Source organism: Podarcis cretensis (assembly GCF_951804945.1).
Source record: "Podarcis cretensis genome assembly, chromosome: 2".
In the NCBI taxonomy this organism is placed as follows: domain Eukaryota; kingdom Metazoa; phylum Chordata; class Lepidosauria; order Squamata; family Lacertidae; genus Podarcis; species Podarcis cretensis.
In genome coordinates this window covers 34,001,840-34,021,211 of record NC_137171.1, presented here as the reverse complement: position 1 = coordinate 34,021,211, position 19,372 = coordinate 34,001,840, and the positions used below count along the sequence as shown (strand labels likewise).

The 19,372-nt window shown below is 39.8% G+C and overlaps 1 protein-coding gene across 1 annotated transcript in view; it reads right to left on the bottom strand.

Annotated features, from left to right (window-relative positions):
• Positions 1-19,372, bottom strand: part of TMEM104 (transmembrane protein 104) — an 89,494-nt gene that overhangs the window by 32,155 nt on the left and 37,967 nt on the right. The window contains exon 9 of the mRNA XM_079967428.1: positions 3,715-3,808. Coding sequence (XP_079823554.1) covers positions 3,715-3,808 — 94 coding nt within the window. The remainder of the gene's footprint in view (positions 1-3,714; positions 3,809-19,372) is intronic.

Genomic DNA, 19,372 nt, shown 5'->3' with positions numbered 1-19,372 from the left:
TGTCTGCAAGCTTTCGCACATACTGCTTTAGCTAACAGCAATATAACAGGGCCATAGCTAGGCTTATTTTCAATAATTCTATTAACGCACTTGCCAGAGTGGCAGAATTACTGAGGCTAGAATGCGTTTTAATATGAAAACAAGATCAGCATTTTGAAAATATTTTTTAAATGAATGCATGAAAAGGGATCCCTAGAGGAGTCAATATGGATCCAGGCATCTGCATTGAGAGGAGCTTTTATCTGGAGCTTGCTCCACTTCAGGTAATGTGTCCCAGTGCCCTTCTTCCTCTTATTTGTTATGACAAGGAGTTTGCTACATCATGCCAGCCTTTGTTTCCAGACCATGCCCAAAAGGCTAACAGATTCTACCTCATCTGTCGGGAGCTGCTGACTTTATCACACTTGTTTTCTGAAGCCCTAGGTGATTTCAAATATTTCTTATGCCATATTGTTGGCCTGATGTTTCAGTAGGTGGCTGTCTTCAAAACAAAGGGACTACCACTGAAAAATGCAGGTCCCCAAGATGATCTTCATATGTAGCATTGTTGTCAAGATCACTCTGCTCTATGGTCATCTTAATTTAGGATACACCTGAAGCAGAACAGACTAATGTCCGCCAGCCTGAATGAAACCACTGAGCACAGCAAGGCAACTCCTGTGCCAGGCATACTGTGTGCCAGATTTTAAAAATCATAGTTTACTAAGGTGAGTCGGCTCCCTCAAATTTATTGCTCCATTATAAAGAGATTCTTATCTCTGATTTGCCAAGTTCATTGTGCCACAAAGAGAATTAACCAAACTAAGCAGAGGGAGAAGGCTACAGTGTAATGTAATCCTGTAAGTAGCAGAAACAAAAAAATAGATGCATGCCTGTTAACAGTACAAAATACTAATTAGGATCTGTCTGCCTAACACAAAGAGTTTGGCATGAAAGCTCAAGGGTGCTTCCAGAAACACCTTTGGCACCACTGCCTTGTAATGAGCCAGGAAATGCTATCTGTGCTCTTGAGTCCAAGTGGATGGAGTCTGCAAAACAGGGGTGGGGAGGCGAGTTCATTTGCTTAAGTTAAGGCCAGTGAGAGAGTTGTTAACAGCAAATAACTCTGTTTCCAAGCTGAGAAAGGATTGCTCTTCAAACTCATATTACCACTTAATAAGATCGCCACTTGCTCCAATGAGCATGGAATTCGCAAAGCTTGTGTGTGCTCAGACAATAACAGGAAGATATTAGGTGCTGGTAAGAATCTGAACCCACTGCTGCCCTGCATAAACAGATACTGCCCTGGATGACAACAGCTCTGACTTTTCAATAAGATCACTAAGCTCTTATTTTCCTTCTTCTCTCAAAAAAAATTCACTGAAAATCATATGCACTGAATAGTCAGTAAGGCATTGCCATAGTCATTAAATTTTACATGGGGGCAGCTTATCTTCCACTGGCCTTGAACAGGAATTAAACTAATGAACAGGTTTCTCCCTACATTGTGCCCAAACTGTTCTCACCTTTCTCATCTTCACCAAGCACTCAGAGGCAAAGCCTGGCTTGTGTACTAAGGTTTCATTATCTTACAACTTCAGGAAAGACAGTTGTCAGGTTTTCAAAGAGACAGGATGAGATCAGCATGATATATTTACACACTACACAGAGTGAAAGTTGAGTGATCAGCCCTGGATCAGTGACCTGAGAAGGAATTACGTTTTCATTCCTAATACCACTTAATGAGATCACCATTTCCAGCAAGGAAGCCAGAGCCTACAAAGATTTTATATGGTCAGGGTAAAAATGGTGTGATAAGGACAGTGAAGGCTGGTTCATTAGGGCTACTGGGGCACAGCCCTCCCACTGAGTATGTCAAGGAGTTTTAAAACATTTCCTCCCCCAAATCTCAAATCCACACACACTTTCCTGTTCCCCACACATTTTATGCCTCCTTGGACTTAGAGGCATTTCTGCCAATCTCCTGTTCTCTGGCCAATCAGCTTTCTGCATCACTCAGCCAATCCTAAACCCGAATACAGCTATGGCAAAGAGGTCCCTCCCATGGATCTCTAAGCAACAAAACCAGGGGTCAGCAAACTTTTTCAGCAGGGGGCCAGTCCACTGTCCTTCAGACTATATGAAAAAAAAATATGAACGAGTTCCTACGCCCCACAAATAACCCAGAGATGCATTTTAAATAAAAGCACACATTCTGCTCATGTAAAAACATGCTGATTCCTCGACCGTCCGTGGGCCAGATTTATAAGGTGATTGGGCTGAATCCGGCCCCTAGTTTGCCTACTCATGAACAAAACCATGTGATTGATTGGCGTGCCTGATCAGACAACCCACTTTGAAGGCTTCTACTTCATCTATTGTTATGAGAACTATATGGCACAGCCACTATAGCAGATATGGAAGGAGTCAAAACTGCTTCAGACACAGCCCCATGTGGGTAGCTTTAACTTATATCATAATCATTCATCTGTTCTGAGCATACACAGAGCTGAAGACTCTTCAGTACTTGTTGACTGAGCGCTCTTGCTTTTTGCATTTGTCTTTGATTGCCTTTTTGTGTAAAGTGAGCACCACTGGATACAAAATGAATCTCTTGTTTGTAAAACAAATGCTGTTCTTGCTTATACCATTTTTGTTTCATGGATAGGGACATTGGGAGGACTTGATCCATGATCCATCCATAACAATGGGATTAGAATCTCACTACCACTCCAGCCACCTACTCTGCAGTGAAGACTAAAGGCAAAGGTAAAGGGACCCCTGACAATTAGGTCCAGTAGTGGCCGACTCTGGGGTTGCGGCACTCATCTCGCTTTATTGGCGGAGGGAGCCGACGTCCAGCTTCCGGGTCATGCGGCCAGCATGACTAAGCCGCTTCTGGCAAACCAGAGCAGCGCACGAAAATTCTCTTTTAAAAGGTAATGTAGCTGCCAAATAGGTGATGATTTCTCTTTAAATTCCCAATAAAGAGTTAATGGTGCATGATCAGGATTAAACATCGTATCTATTTCTGCTTTTACAACAGACTTGAAAAATGATGTTACAAAAGTGTAATAAAAAGACCTATGAACGCTAGAATAATAAGTGCAGTCCCTTTTGTTAGGGTGATAATATCACCAAATACCCAGCCAACCATTTTTAAAAGATAACTGGGATATTATTAGCATGTCCTGTGTTTGTTGATCTGTCTAATCTTGGGCTCAATACCTCATTAAAGTCTTCTTCCTATATGTATGCTGCCTGCAACAAATGTATCCCAAACCTTAATTAGATTCATGAAAAACTGCTTTCGGCCGTGTGAGGCGCATAAACACATACAAATGTAGCTTCAAATTCAATTACACCTTTAAATAAAATGCATCTATCTTTCTATACTGCGGTTCCCTCTTTACTCATGAAGTTTATTATTCTCTCTAGGTTTCCAAGATGTCTAGCAATTGCAGCAACAAACCCTAGTCTCCTGGCTAAGAATCAGAGAGGTTCATGACATACAAACTAACAATTGCAGCCTGGCCAAGGGAGATACAAAGGCTAGCAATGCAGCAATTTTTGCACTGTTGGCAGTCTTGCCTATCAGCTACCATCTCACTTGCATGAAAAACTACTCATTGAAAGCAGTCTAATGACATGACTATTGTAAGATCAGAGGAGGAACTCACAATGATATCATGATTTGTAATGTGTGTGCAGCACAGCAGTTGTTCATGGACTTACCTATCCACCTCATGAGTGATGTCAGGATCTGAAGATACTTTGTTTTCTGCACATTAAAAAAGGTGAATGGGCCCAAGAGGATGGTAAATGCTGCCTGAAATAAGGAACAAACAAAAAGTCAAGAAAATAATGGAGTTAAAAGCAAACTCACTATGTACAACTCACATAAATTGTCTCAATTACTGATAATCATTCTTTTGTTTTAAAATGAAAACAAACCTTTTTCACAGTCAAACCATTTGACTGACATCTGACTAGGGCAGAATTAGAACATTTGTGAAATTTTGGTTCATAAATATTTGCTATGACTGCTACGTAGCTCTACAAAATATTTATTTTCCATTCTTTGCCCATATTCTGTTTAGGCTTGCATACTTGTTCTTGCTAACCTATTTAGTACTCTCTAGATTTTAATAAAAGATACTGTAATGTCAATATTAAACACCCCATACAAAGAATACATCATGGGGGGGGGAGAATTAGCATATAATTAACAAAAAATGATGAGCAAATCAGTATAAATTTAGGGAAGGTGCTAAAACATCCAAAATTATTCCTGGTTGACCCCTCTACAGGTATCGAAAGTGAACAGAAGATTCCCACTTCTAAATGGTTGTTCATTCTTCTTCAATTTGTAACAGAGACCAAACTTGTTAAGTCGAACATTACACACACACACACACACACACACACACAGTTTTGTTTTCCATCTCTTCACATCCCCATTTTTGCCAGCACAACTATGCTTTACATCACTTCAACTTCCTCTTCTTGTGGACTCTCTTCAAATAACCCAACAGAAGAGCCAGTATATTGAATGCTGTCAGATTCTCTACCATTATAGTTGTTGTTATGTTACTGAAAAAAAGTTGTAGTGGCTACCAGGCCCCTGGGTTGGGGGAGAGAGAGGCTGTATCCAATCATGACCACAATATTGAACGGGAACATTGGCCACAACAAAAAATCACCCCAAGCTAGTCTTTGCCCTGTAATACTAGTATGTGGTGCCCCCTGAGGCAAATAATCAGCTAGGGAGGGGAGGAGAAGGCAATGATTTCTCATTCAGAAAGATGTCCCAGTAAGATTCTAGTCTCCCCTCACCTGTTACTGAACTTTTATTTTAAAAAACAGCCGGAGACCCAATTTCAGATCCCCCTAACACATGTCTTGTCTCTTCACTGAAAAGATTTATCCAGACCATTTTAATTTTTCAGTGTGACAAACAAAAGGGCATCATGTCAGCCCTCAAACTGCCAGATTTTCAATATTTCACATTACTAATATAGATTCTCTTCAATTTTATGGGTGTCAAGGACGATTTTTTATATTAAAGGTTACAAATTGAGACACACTTTGTCTTAATAGATATTGCAATTTATTTTGTGTAATTATATCAATGTTCTGTTCCCATTTTTTTTTTAAGGAACAGTAAAGCTGATTCTGCAAAGCAGTTTGTTAAAAGCACATAATAAAACTGCTGGGAAAAGTCCTATAGATCCATTACACTGATAGTCTAATAACTCAAATAGTTAGAGCACTATTAAATGTCAACCTTTCTTTAAAATGTCTAATTTGTAAATATTGATAAAATATTGGAAGATTAATTTTAGACCCAATTTCCATTTATTTCTACTGTCTAGACAAGCAATATTTTTTTCTTCTCTTGTTCATTCAAAATTTGTAAATAAAACACCAAAACAAGGAAAGTTAGTATTATTGTAATCACCTATAATGGCAAGATAAAGAGACTAAGAAAGAGGCAGAATTTATCCAACAGTTAAAGGGCAAGTTAACCTTAGCTGCAATCCTGATTCTACATGTCAGTTCTTTATTAATTCCTATATAAAGCTGGTAGTCAGTGAGCCTGTTCAGTCTCATTCCAATGAAAGCCATTAATATTTTTCAAAGCTCTCAGAAGTTCCCAACGGTGCAACAATACCGAAGCTTTGTAATACAGTTCAATATTTCAAAATCTTCGCTCTCCATTTATTTTGTGAGAAACTCATTATTTGCCATATGAGATGCTTTTATTAATCACAGTCCATCAGTCAGTAGTGCTGACTGCTTAATGAAATGAAATTTGGGGATAACATTTTTATATATACAAATTTTCCTGTCCATAAAATACCCCCTATGTTCTTACAACAAACATCCACTTATCAAAATTCAAAATATTTTGTATAAGTAAAGTTACTAATTTATAAAGTTCTGGGGGAGAAAGCCATTTGGACCATTGAATTTGCATTGTTCTGCACTTCTGACGGTTATATACACATAATATAATAGACTTCAATCTACTGGACTAGATTTTGTCAGTGGTATGATTTGAAACTTCCTGCAACATTATTCCACCAATCATAATTTGATGAGTTATGCTTTGTTGAAGCAAGTATGTTGTCCATGGGAGAATATGAAAAATGTGGTCCAAAGTAAAATGTTAAAATATTTAATGGTTCCATCTTTAAACTGCTTTATGAATATCTGATAGTTTTCCCTTTACTGAAGTCACCTATTCAAATACATAGCCATTACCTAACTCAGATGAGTTAGGTTATTACTATTACTATTCTTAATTTTTAAACACTTGCAAAAACAAAACAAAACAAAACAAAAAAACAACAACACCAGGGTATGGTAAAGTATGCCACAGAATGACAGAATCCAACTTTCAGGTTTTAAATTTCAATATATTTTAATTAATATATAACACACACACATCATATAATCAAGTCACCTTCTTGAAAAGCATCTATTTCTGTAATATGCTTTCCAAAGAAAGATTTATGAGAGTCATTTCATAGACATTCTAAAATATATATTTTTATATCTGGGATAACATCTGAGGAAAATTGTATCTTCCCTAGGGATTCAAACTATAAAAAATATTTTTTTCTAATCTCTCGTGCATCCTTTTCTCTCTCTGGGACTGCTTCCATATGTTCCTGATTTATCTAATAATCTCACACCTGTAATTCTAATGCATCTCTTGGATGAATATTTTGTTTGTCTTCATTTTCTTTATTTAGTTAAGATATTTTCGCCTTTCAAATTAGAGCATCAAGTCCATCAACGGTAAAACAATTATTATTCAGTTTCCTAATTATTTTAATCCACTAATTCATTAAAGGGATTCTTCATTATAATAAATCAGCTAATTCGTTAAAAATTGAGCCTCATATTACAAATGAAATAACAATCATTTGCATGAAATCAATAATTAACCAGTTCATTAAGCCCAATTACTTAATTCAGTTCTTTCTGCACATTTAAGTTTTATCAAATTTTAATCTCATTTTTCTTCAGAGTCATAGTTGATCATAATAGCAAATGTTTCACTATTTCACTGATTTATCCAATTATATGTTCTTCTATATGCTAATTTTTGCATGTTCTGATTGCAGGATAGTTCACAAAGCTAAAAAGAACAATGACATCATAACATCTAATTTAGTACTCCTGCCTTGATTGAGAATCCTTAAAAATAAAATAAAGAATTAGCAGTATGCCTCTATAATGGCACCCCAGCTTCCCTGGGTCCTGTGCTGGGCCGGGTGAAGGAGTTCCAGCCAAGACATCATGTATAACCCTCTGCTTATCCACCCTTCCTGTTAAACTCTCAGTACCACCAAGCAAAAGTATTTTTCTATAAGGCTTCCTTTTACCAATCAACCTAAAAATTCCCTTGTGTCTCCTTGAGAACACCTGCAGGTAGCATGGAACTTAGCTTAGACATGGGGTGGTTTTCAAATAACATAGACGTTTTATGAATTAAGACTTGAGGTTTGCTAAAATAGTTCTTAGGGAAAACAAGCTTATAAGCATTTCTGTTTTGACGCACCAGTTATACAATTTCTTATGTGGCTGCACTAGAACGTTTCCTGTGACTGGTTAGTGTATTTCAACAGTATCAACTGATACTATTGATACAAAATGACTGATAATTTTGTATCAACTTAAAAATGTTATAAAAGTGACACTGAAAAGAGCGGGTTGTTTGGAATGCAATATTTACTATTATTTTACATTATTTATATCGTAATGCCACCCGATCTGGTGAGGGGACCCTTCCCCTCTGTACTGTATTTAAGCCATGATACTGAGGGCTTTTGAAGGGCAATAAGACCTGCATCAGCAGCTGACATGTGCAAGATGCTGAGGAAGAGACTTACCATCATCACCCTCTCTGACATTTGCCTTTCGATGCTGTCAGTCTCCCCTGGAGGAGAGATATGGGAGCCAGCTGTATGTCATCTACCCCTCTCCTCTGAATTGTATTTAAGTCAGGCTCCTTGGAGTGCAGCAAGACCAGTACCAAAAACTTTATTGTTAACTCTTGTTTTTCTTTGAATTTACATATTTAAGCCTAGATAATTACTGTTGAACTTGTTCTGTGTTTGCCAAATTGTTGATTTTTATCATTTTTTAATTTACTGGCATGTTTTGTATTTTGTATATTTGTATTTCCAATGCTCTGTATTTCGATGTTTGGACATTTGCTGTAAGCCGCTTTAGGCACAGCTCATTTAATCAATGATTTTTTGAGATGTATTACTCTTATTGTGTTGTGAGCCACTAAGGGCACATTTATGCAAGAAAATAGCCTGCTAATTAAAACAACCAACCAGACAGCTATGACCTACTGCTGACAGTAAAGTTCTCCATTTGCTGCTTCAGAAAATAGCTCCTCCTCTACGCCAGCCCTCTTTCTGCAGATCCCAGTGGGAGGCAATGGGACCAGTGGCTGAAAACTACTGGTCTAAAAGCAATGTGAGGATGTGAACAGGCTCAGATAAATATCCTGAAGCTGTCTTTTGAAAACCTGCCCATTCAGAGACCCTTGACAAAATGCAGCATTAGAAGCCAAGAATAATATTTAATCTATGCAATTTTCCTTCACCGCCCAGGCAATACAACAGGATCAGAGAAAATGCACAACATGTGAAGGAGCTGTGACCTCTTTATGCTGATTTGCTATCACCGGGGAATGAAGTACTACTCCACCAAAAGTCTCTAATTAACCAAGCTATATAATAATGAGAAGAGGGCTTTAAAGAACACTCAAAGAATGTCAAGAGGTTTGATATGTGGGTGAGCGTGGACTGAGCTAAGTGAAATAGAATCCTATCCCAGAGGGATTATTTTTATTGGCAAGGGAAAAGGGTGGGGGAAAGATTACTAATAAAGAGATACATTGATCCATTCAGCTTATGTTTTCTTTTCTGTTCCCTGTATCAAAGTTCTAAATATAATGAATAAGTGAAAACTTCCGTAACTATGCTTGCACAATTAGAATTAAAGTGGAAAGTGTTATGGGACGAAAGCATACATCTAATGGGCTGTATTTCTGTTTTAATTTGTTTTACCTAGCTGCAGTAGCTGATGGCACAGTATGTATGTCTTATTTACCTGACTTCCCTCTGGCGAAGGCACTGCCTATCAGGATGGAGAGATGGGGGGGGGGGCCGAGAATGAGGATGTGATAAGGTCAGCACCAGCTGGATCAAAGGATTGGTTCTACTTGCATGCTAGTACTGCACTGACCTCACCACTGCGTCCTCCTACCCCCATGAAGCAGTGACTCAGCAAGAAGGAGGTCAGGTAAGTGGTACAGCCCCACAATACAATTCACTACTGCCCAGCAACAATTCAATGTCAAAGCATGGTAGCTTGGGGAATCAGTGACAAACAGACATGGAGACTGAAGTTAACACTTAGGTTGTCGCAGCAGAAGCACTTTGGTTGTCCCCTCCCATTCACGCCTGGTTTAGAGGCAATCTAGAAGCAATACTAGCACAATATGCTCAACTGCAGTTAAGATTCTCATATGCTTCCCTTTCTCACTGTTCTATTAACAATGATTATTTGGTGCACCCCAAAACACATGACCACAGCAAGTAGATCGAAAAGTTGCATCAGTACCAAAAGAAGAGCAGCCATCTTTTAAATCTGGAAGTTATTATTCAGTTCCCAGCCCTTCTTCCTTAGGAACACACAGTCAAACAATTAACACAACCCCCTTCAAAAAGAGATGATTAGCTCATACATCAAAAAGAGCTGAAACAAAGAGACAGACAAGGGATGTGGATAATTAAGGAACAGGTGTTCTCTGCAAATTAGAACACACCAGAACCAACTGGCAAAAACAGCACCTTGGCCCAGCAGAAGGAAGGACGGAGAATCCCCAATGGACGAGGTGACAGGGTTGGAATCCTGTAATTGCCTCAGATCAATTGTTGCTTCAGGGTGCAAAGGCCTGTCTGGAAAGCCTAGTTTACAGACATATTTGCAGCAGCAAACTCAGAGAAAACTGCTGCCTGATCAGTTGCTATGAGGGTAGATGTCAGAAGGGTTTTAAAGTAAACCCTTCTGAGACAGTTTTGTAATCTTACTTGCACATGGTTATAAATTCTCAATCACCACCATATCCTTGTTGAATGGTTTCTTTAAATGTAAAGGTTCATCATTGTTCCACCTAATGTGTATGTCTTTAAGGGGCCAGAGCAAGGGCCAGAGCAAGATAACGAGACCCAGCTTTACAGCTGTGAAACATAGCAGGTGCTGCCGAGTTGCATTGATTAAGGTGTGTCAGCATTTGCATGTAGTATATAAGGAGCAGCACCTAGCTCTCCCATTACCCTGGGGGTTGGGTTGGTGGTTGGGTCTGGTTTGTTGTTAATGTATTTAGTGTATAAGGAGTTTTTGTTTTTTGTAATTAAAACCTTGCTTAAGTTATTTTTGAGTCCCTTTCTTTTTAATGCATGATCTCCCCAGCAAGCTCTCTGCAGCGCTACCATACTGCAAATAGCCAACATCTTTGGTTATGGGCCCAGCTGCTGAGTGGATGACTGCATATTTTTGGACTCTGAGAAAGGTTTGAAAACTCCTTCTCCTGTTAGTGTAGTTTTTGTGGGTCTGGAAGATTTCCAGAATGGTTGACCGGGTTCCTGAAGCTGAGAAGGCTCTGGTCTTCCCACAGCTAACAGATGAGAACTATAGTTTATGGTCTTTTCGGGTGGAGGCGCTTTTGACCTCTAGGGAAGTATGGACCTATGTAACTGAAGACCCTCCTGACCCTGTAACTAATGCTTGGTCGAAAGGAGATGCTAAAGCCAGGGCGATAATTAATTTGGCAGTCAGCGACCAGCAAGTAGTTTATATAAGAAATAAGAAAACTGCCAAAGAAATGTGGGACAGTCTTGCAGCAGTGCATGTTAGAAAGGAGTCAGCGTCTGCATTGACGTTTTTCAAGCAGCTGTACCAGACGAAGTTGCAGCCTGGTGGTGATTTGGCAGCACACTTGAGACGTCTGGAGGCAATACGTGGCGACTTAATTCGAAGGGACATGGACATACCTGATATTCAGTATGTTTTTATCATTCTTTGTTCCCTTAATGAGGACTTTGATGGTACAGCTAGCCAGATATCTGCCATCCCACCAGCACAATTAACTGTGGAAGGGGTGACGGCAAGATTAATGGGCGAGTTGGATAGAAGGGAGGCTTGTGCCATAAGCACTCCTATTTCCAGAAGTAATGAGGAATGCCATATGCAACCTTTTGGTGATGCGACTGCATTTAAAGCTGCAAAGCGTTGTTGGTTCTGCAATAAGCAAGGACATTTTGCAAAGGACTGCAGATCCAAAAGAAAGCAAAGTACTCCTAAGCCTGTTTCTGCTCGTCAGTCACGGTTGTCATCTCAGCAGCCAACATCGCACCGTAAAGACAGAAATGAGCCGCGAGCTTTTCATGCTCGGACTGCAGATCATAAAAGAATTAAAGGTGCCAAGTGGAATTCTTTTATTGTGGACTCAGGAGCTTCTCACCACGTTTGCAACAATCGAGGCTTGTTTATTTCTTTCGAAGAGGAAATTGGTAATGTACATTTAGCCAATTCACAAGTCTTGCAGTCACTTGGCAGAGGTACTGTTAATCTTGACTCTTTAAATATTACAATAGCGAACTGCATTTACTGCCCATCAGTGGACAATTTATTATCAGTAAGGTGTTTTGCTCGTCAAGGCATAAGTGTGCGTTTCTTAAATTCAATGTGTGAGTTTTTTGAGGGGAACAAACGTCTATTGTATGCCCGGGACTCTGATGGTTTATATAGACTGTATTTTCGCACCTACTCCCAATCGCCTATAAATTGCAGAGCAGCACAGTCAAGCCAGGGGTTGAGGAATGTAAGGCCACATTCTGGGTGTGTCCATGAGGCGCACAGAATTCTGGGACACTTGAATTTTGCTGATGTAATTAGGACGAAGAATATTGTTAACGGCCTCAACTTAAAACCATGTAAATTCTTTATGCAATGTTTATCCTGTTGCAAGAATAAGATTAAGGTTGCACGCAAGGGTAGATGCTCAGATAGGAAAGTAACTGAGCCATTTGAGCGTGTACATTGTGACTTAGTTGGGCCACTCCCACCATCATTAGGAGGTTCAAAGTACTGGCTCACTCTCATAGACCAGTATAGTAGATATTGTTGGACTTATGCAATAGCTGACAAGTCCCAAGCATTTGAGAAGTACAAAGTTTTTTGCAACTGGGTAAAAACGCACTTTAACAAACCAATTAAGAACCTGTTTTCTGACCGGGGTGGGGAATTTGTTTCTGAGGATTTTGAGAAATTCCTGGAAGCGCAGGGGACTACTCATGAGTTATCTTGCCCCCGAAGTCCCTGGCAAAATGGGCTTGTTGAAGTTGTGCAGCGTGATCTGCAAGCAGGGGTCAAAACTTATCTGCACGATGCTAATCTGCCCAAAGACTTTTGGGCTGAAGCGCTTAATGCATTTTGTTATGTTAGAAATCGCAGTTATCATTCTGGTTTAGATGTCACCCCCTATGAGAAGCTGTTTAAAAAACGCCCTAATCTGAAATACCTACGCATTTGGGGTTCAGATGTAATTATGCATTACCCCGCTAAGCAGAAACTGGGTGAGCGTAGTGTTCAGGGAAAATTAATGGGCTACCAGCAGGGGGCGTACAGAATTTACATACCAGCAACTGGCAAATTTCATATTACCAGAAGCATGATACAAACTGTAAATTGGAATGGAGTTGCTGTTTTCCAAGATACTGACGGTATAGATAGTACTGAGGAAGAAGAGGAAGAAGCAGCAGCAGCAGGAAATGGTGATTCTGAATTAATGGAAAAAGACAAAAAGCCTGTTGAATCTGATAATTTGTTTGATGATTTAAAGTCACAGGCACCTGAGGGGAGGTTAGATTCTCTTGATTTTTCTGACCGTGAGCTTAGCCTACAGGCACCTCTTCAGTCTGACAATGATGATTTACAACCTGAAACTAGTGGTTCCCTTAGTCCTATTAAGTCTGAGGAGTCTGACTCTCCTTCCGGACTGAGACGATCAGATAGAAAGAGGCAGAAGCCACAACGATTTGCAGATGAATATTTTAATACTGTGTGTGCCAATAAGGCGGTTTTTGAGCCAAAAAGCTACAATGATGTTCAGAATTTACCTAAGCACCAAGCTGCAAATTGGTATAAAGCTATGAACTCTGAGATAGCTTCTTTAAAAGAGCATAACACTTGGTCTCTTGTACCACAAACCCCAGATATGAGACTTATTGATTCAAAATGGGTTTATAGAGTTAAAATGAATGACAAAAATGAAGTTGTAAGGTACAAAGCAAGATTAGTTGCTAAGGGTTTTCAACAAATTCCAGGCGAAGATTATGATTTGTGTTATTCACCAAGTGTAAAATATGAAACAGTTAAGCTTTTGTTAAAAGATGCATCACAACGTGGACATTCTGTTTATCACCTAGATATAAAAACTGCATATTTGTTTGCAGATTTAAAAGAACAAATTTTTATGCGTGTCCCTGAAGGCATAGACGCCGCTGAAGGTTTGGTATGCAAATTAAATAAATCCCTTTATGGTCTGCACCAAAGTGGAAGGAATTGGCACCAAACTTTAGCAAAAGAATTGCTGGATATTGGTTTTTCACAAGGAAAGGCAGACAATTGTGTGTTTATAAAGGAAGGGGCAAACTCTGTAACAAAAATATGTGTGTATGTAGATGACGTGTTAATTTCTACAAAAACTAAACAGGAATATGAAGAGGTAGTTTCACAGTTACAGAAGAAATTTGATGTGGTGGAATTAGGCATAGCTAAAAATTACTTATCAATGCAAATTGAGCAAGGCAAAAATGGATCTTTTCTGGTTCATCAAACTGCAAAAATTGATGACCTTGTTGAAATGCTACGTTTAGAAAATGCAAATGGGAAGGAAACGCCTATGGTGTGTGGTTTCACCTTTACAGGTGAAGATAAGCCATTCTCTAATAAAACTCTGTATCGTTCTGCCATAGGCAAGCTAAATTTCATTCAAAGAATCTCAAGACCAGATATAACTTATGCTTTTCACTTTCTGGCAAAATTTGTGGAAAAGCCTACTACACAATGTTTCTCTGCTCTTAAGAGAGTGGTAATGTACCTTAAACATACCAAACATTATAAGTTGCAGTTTACGTCAAGTATTGACAAAGGTTTTGAAATTTTCTGTGATGCATCTCATGCAGTGGAACAAAATAATTGCAGGGGTGTGTCTGGTATGGTGTTTTGTTATAACGGTTGTCCATTTGAATGGAAGTCCCAGACACAAACCATTATTTGTCTCTCCACAACCGAGAGTGAATTATGTGCATGCGTTCAGGCCACTCGTGATGTAGAATGGTATCTGCAAGTATTTGCAGACCTACAGATGCAAGTAACACTACCAGTAAAAGTTTACCTTGATTCCCAGAGTGGACTCGCTATCCTATGTTCAGAAACCAATACGCAGCGCACCAGAGTCTTAAGATTACGTTTGCAGTTTGTAAAGAAACTAATTGCTGACGAAATGATTGTATTTGAATATGTCCCAGGTGATAATCAAATTGCAGACATCTTTACAAAAGCACTTCCAAAGGTTACACATGAAAAACATGTACAAAGTATGCTTTATGTTTTTGTTCCACAATGATGAACCGCAGGGGAAATGTTGAATGGTTTCTTTAAATGTAAAGGTTCATCATTGTTCCACCTAATGTGTATGTCTTTAAGGGGCCAGAGCAAGGGCCAGAGCAAGATAACGAGACCCAGCTTTACAGCTGTGAAACATAGCAGGTGCTGCCGAGTTGCATTGATTAAGGTGTGTCAGCATTTGCATGTAGTATATAAGGAGCAGCACCTAGCTCTCCCATTACCCTGGGGGTTGGGTTGGTGGTTGGGTCTGGTTTGTTGTTAATGTATTTAGTGTATAAGGAGTTTTTGTTTTTTGTAATTAAAACCTTGCTTAAGTTATTTTTGAGTCCCTTTCTTTTTAATGCATGATCTCCCCAGCAAGCTCTCTGCAGCGCTACCATACTGCAAATAGCCAACAATCCTCTCCCACTGATCAGCTTCAGAGTACATCTTCAAATACACCCTCTCCTTCACTCAGTTGATTATCACAGAGAAATAACATATAAATCATTGTACCTGAACTATGGATCTATTTCCCAATCCCTTTGATTAAGAAAATATATATTTTGCTTCTAATGAGTCCCAAATTGAGCCAAAAGGCATGATGAATTTGCTTCTCTAACTGTCCAGTCCCCAAGATAAGGATAATCAGAGAGGAGGTAGAAATGTTTAAACATTTTTTTCAAAAGGGGTTCATGTCACTAACTGCCATTAGCAGGCACAGTGGAGCTATGTCTGTCATAAACCAGCAAAAAGTACAGTCCCAAAATAAAGTTCTCACATGCAGGGAGATTGACGAATGAACCACAGGTAACAATTAAAACCATTTCCTAAGGAATGATTGTTAGTTTTGCAATAAAATACACTGTGAATAGTTCACAAATAGGAAGACCAGCATAATTTTTATTTCAGAAACAGAAATATTCTAAAAGTAAGACTTTTGCATCCTGCTATCAGGGAAATGAAAAGCAAATGAACTTTAATTATCTCGTGTTAAAAAGCAAATCATTAGTGTATGAAAACCTAGGGTTTGTCCACACTTTCAATTGTCCTGATGCTTTCTCCCTGGAAAACCCACTGTTTACTGTGGCATCAGAGCAAATTTCAATCAGGTTTTCTATGGATTGATGTTTGCTCCGATTTAGCACTAAAGAATAGGTTCTCTAGGGGAAAGCAGCAGGGAAAAGGCAAAACTGCTTGGACCCATGCCTAGAAAGCATAGGGCAAGCAGAAAACCACTTGGATGTGTGCTTTGTAGGCACAGGACAAGCAGAAGTATGGACAATAAAAACTAAATAAAAAAGAAGTGTGGATGAGCCCTTATAAAAAGGTAAAGGACCCCTGGATAGTTAAGTCCAGTCAAAGGCGACTATGGGGTTGCGGCGCTCATACAGCAACTCTGATCATGAAAAGAAATAATAATTTACAGGATGTGCATTATACTCATGGACAGAAGTAGGCCACACTCCTATTTAAGGTAGGTTGCAGCAATGACATAATTAGCATCTTGTGTCTAATGATTTAGGCTGCAATCCTAACCCTACTTACCTAGGAGTAAGCCCCACTGAATTCAATAAGACTTCTGAGTTGACGTGGTTAGGACTGGGCTGTAAAGAAAGAAAACAAAGAAAGGGTGGCCAGATGCAGATATGGGCAGCTCCCCTGCACTTTTACAATTTACATGGAAGAGGGAATTTCAAAAGAAGTGGGTTTTCTCATCTTCTGTACTCCCTTCTGTATTCTTAAGATGCAACTGAGCATCTTAGAGAGAAAAAAAGGAAGACAGCAATATATAATTAAAAATAAAAGTTTATCTCCAAGTAGTAGTCAAAGATGGGTCCAAGGTCTGAAGGGGTTCAAGAATATTGAGGTGGAGTCAAAAGTCAAGGATCCTGTTCATGGTTGGGTTCCTGACATGACTTAAGGTTTTAACTTCACTTTTTCTTCAGAAAAAGAATATATTTTGTCTGCACTAGCTCAATAAATATTAAGCATCAAACCTTTCAAGCTATAAAGCTGTAGCTAAACTCACAGAATCCTAGTTGGCACTTCAAGAGTTCTGGAATTGGCAGCTTACATCCCAAGCTACCTATTTTAGAAATATCTAAGGCATTTATCACCCTGCCTGCTAAGCTTTAGCAAATTAACCTGAGGCGGAACAAACAGGCAAATCTTCAAATTGGAGCACATTACTTAACCCTGGTGGTTTACAACTGACAACAATCGATTCAGAAGAAAGGTTCATATCAAACTGAACAAGATAAGAAATTATGCCTGCTTTTCAATCATGAGCCGCATATCCATTTATTACATCCTTTGCTGTTAGCAAGGAGAATATTTTTAAACCAAGATCAAGCAAGGCAGTTATTCTTATCTACAGGAAAACTCCTATAAGCTCTATTCATTGCTCTCTCTCTCTTGAGCAGGAGTGGGGAACTTCTAACCCATGGGCCTACCAGGGCCTCCTATTTGGCCCATGACATTGGTTTGGCCCAAAGCACACCCACACACCCTTCACATGAAATCATATGTCAAGGCACAGGTAAACCAGCAGGCCAATTTAAAAGGAAGACTCAGGAATGAATTCTAAAATGAACTCCTAAATCTTTCTTTCCAGCTGTAGCTTGAATGTAAGCTAAGGCTGAAAAAGAAGAAACTCATAATCTGGAGTGCATGCAGAGTGCACTCCTAATTCTTCTTGTGCATGCCATGGATTCAAAGTCACATCACCTGACACCAGGTAATGGAAGCCCCTTCCCCACTCTAAGTGACCTGCAGAATGTAGGCCATTTTGAATCCTGCTCACCAAGCAGGATCCAGTTTCTCACCCCTGCTCCAGAATGACAAACATTGATCAAAGGCTACTGAAGTAACCAACTAGAAGCTCTGCACTAAAATGAAGAAGTCAGTTTCCTTATAAGTATCTTGCATATGAAACTAGACCAACCCAGCACACAATAGAGTGAGATGGCAACAGTTTTGTATCTTTTGCTGAATATTTTGTTTCCAATCAGAGTTAGTAGCTAGGTGATCCAGGAGGCAGAGGAGGAGGAGGAAGAAACACAGTTTACCGTATTTTTCGCCCCATAGGACTCACTTTTTCCCCTCCAAAAATGAAGGGGAAATCTGGGTGCGTCCTATGGGGCGAATGCAGGCTTTCGGCGAAGCCTGGAGAGCGAGAGGGATCGGTGCACACCGACCCCTCTCGCTCTCCAGGCTTCGCGGACCTCTCCGCAAGCAGCGGGAGCGCTCCCGCTGCTTGCGGAGAGTTGCCTGCGTGCTGAAGCCTGCGCGCGCTGAGCTCAGCGCGTCCAGGCTTCACGGACCTCTCCACAAGCAGCGGGAGCACTCCCGCTGCTTGCGGAGAGTTGCTTGCATGCTGAAGCCTGTGCACGCTGAGCTCAGCGCGTCCAGGCTTCGCGGACCTCTCAGCAAGCAGCGGGAGCCAGCGCTGGGCTCCTACAGCTTGCAGAGAGCTGCCTGTTTGGGGGCTGGGGTCGGGGGAAGCTTGGGCGGGCCTCCCCCGCCCCAGCCCCGCACCTGGGGGGGGGAATAATTTTTTCCCTTTATTTCCCCCCCAAAAAACTAGGTGCGCCTTATGGGACAGTGCGTCCTATAGGGCGAAAAATACGGTATCTCTCTAAATTGCCTCCAGGCTAGTGAGAGAATGAGCAGCAGGCCAGCTTACAGAGCTGGAAAAGTGTTGACGTACTAAAGTCTGTTATTACCTCCCAAAGTCAACATTCGTTTACGTGCCTGTACCAGAATTCAGAATCTCACCTTCTGCATCTGTTGCCATCAATATTTTAAATTACATTCTTTTATTAGATAACAATATAATATCTTGGGCTCAGCTGAACGATCTTGCTGCAAACACCAAGACTAGGCAGTTAGTAATAGAATTCCAGACATAAAATGTTTAAAGGGTTACATTACAAGTATGTAGTTTACTTATTCTTCCAATCTAAAATTCAGTTCTCAACCCTTCCGCAGCAATTAGTGGTTTGTTTTTATTTTTTAAAAATTTCATGAAAATTCAACAGTCTTTTAGTGTGAATTTTTATTAACGCATTTCTGTATGCAATTTCCCCTAATATGCTGTATTTTTGTATGTTATTTACACTAATACATGCATTTATATGCACACTTAATCTTAGTTTATGTTTTCTGTACACCTTATTTGGCTGCAGAATTGCATTGCAAAATTCAGAGAGGTACAAATTTTGAGTGAAGGCTGTGTTTTAGTTTCACATATGCTTTCAGAGAATGCAGATTTGCTAAGTTTACCTTTAAATACGAACTGAATCAAATTTATCCACCAACCCTACCTACTCTTACCAATGAAATGTGGTTATTTTTAAACAGCCCTTTTTCCATACAAGAGCAGTATAGAGTCTCACATTTTTCCAATGTCATTTAATTGTGTGGGGGATGGAGAAATACTACTGCCTGCACTGGCAAGGCTACTGCCTGGCCTACAGCTGCGAGGTGTGGGGCAGTAAAAACCAAACGTGTACTTTAAGGAGCAGAAAAACAGAATGTCCTTCAATAGAGGATAAATAACAGCTCTGCTGAAGATCTCTTCGACAAAGGACATTAAAATGTTGTGATAGCTTTGAAGGTTGAATAAGATCCTTGGTAGAAGTGTAAGCAATAATAAAGCCAGTAAGCAAAGTTATGTTGCTGA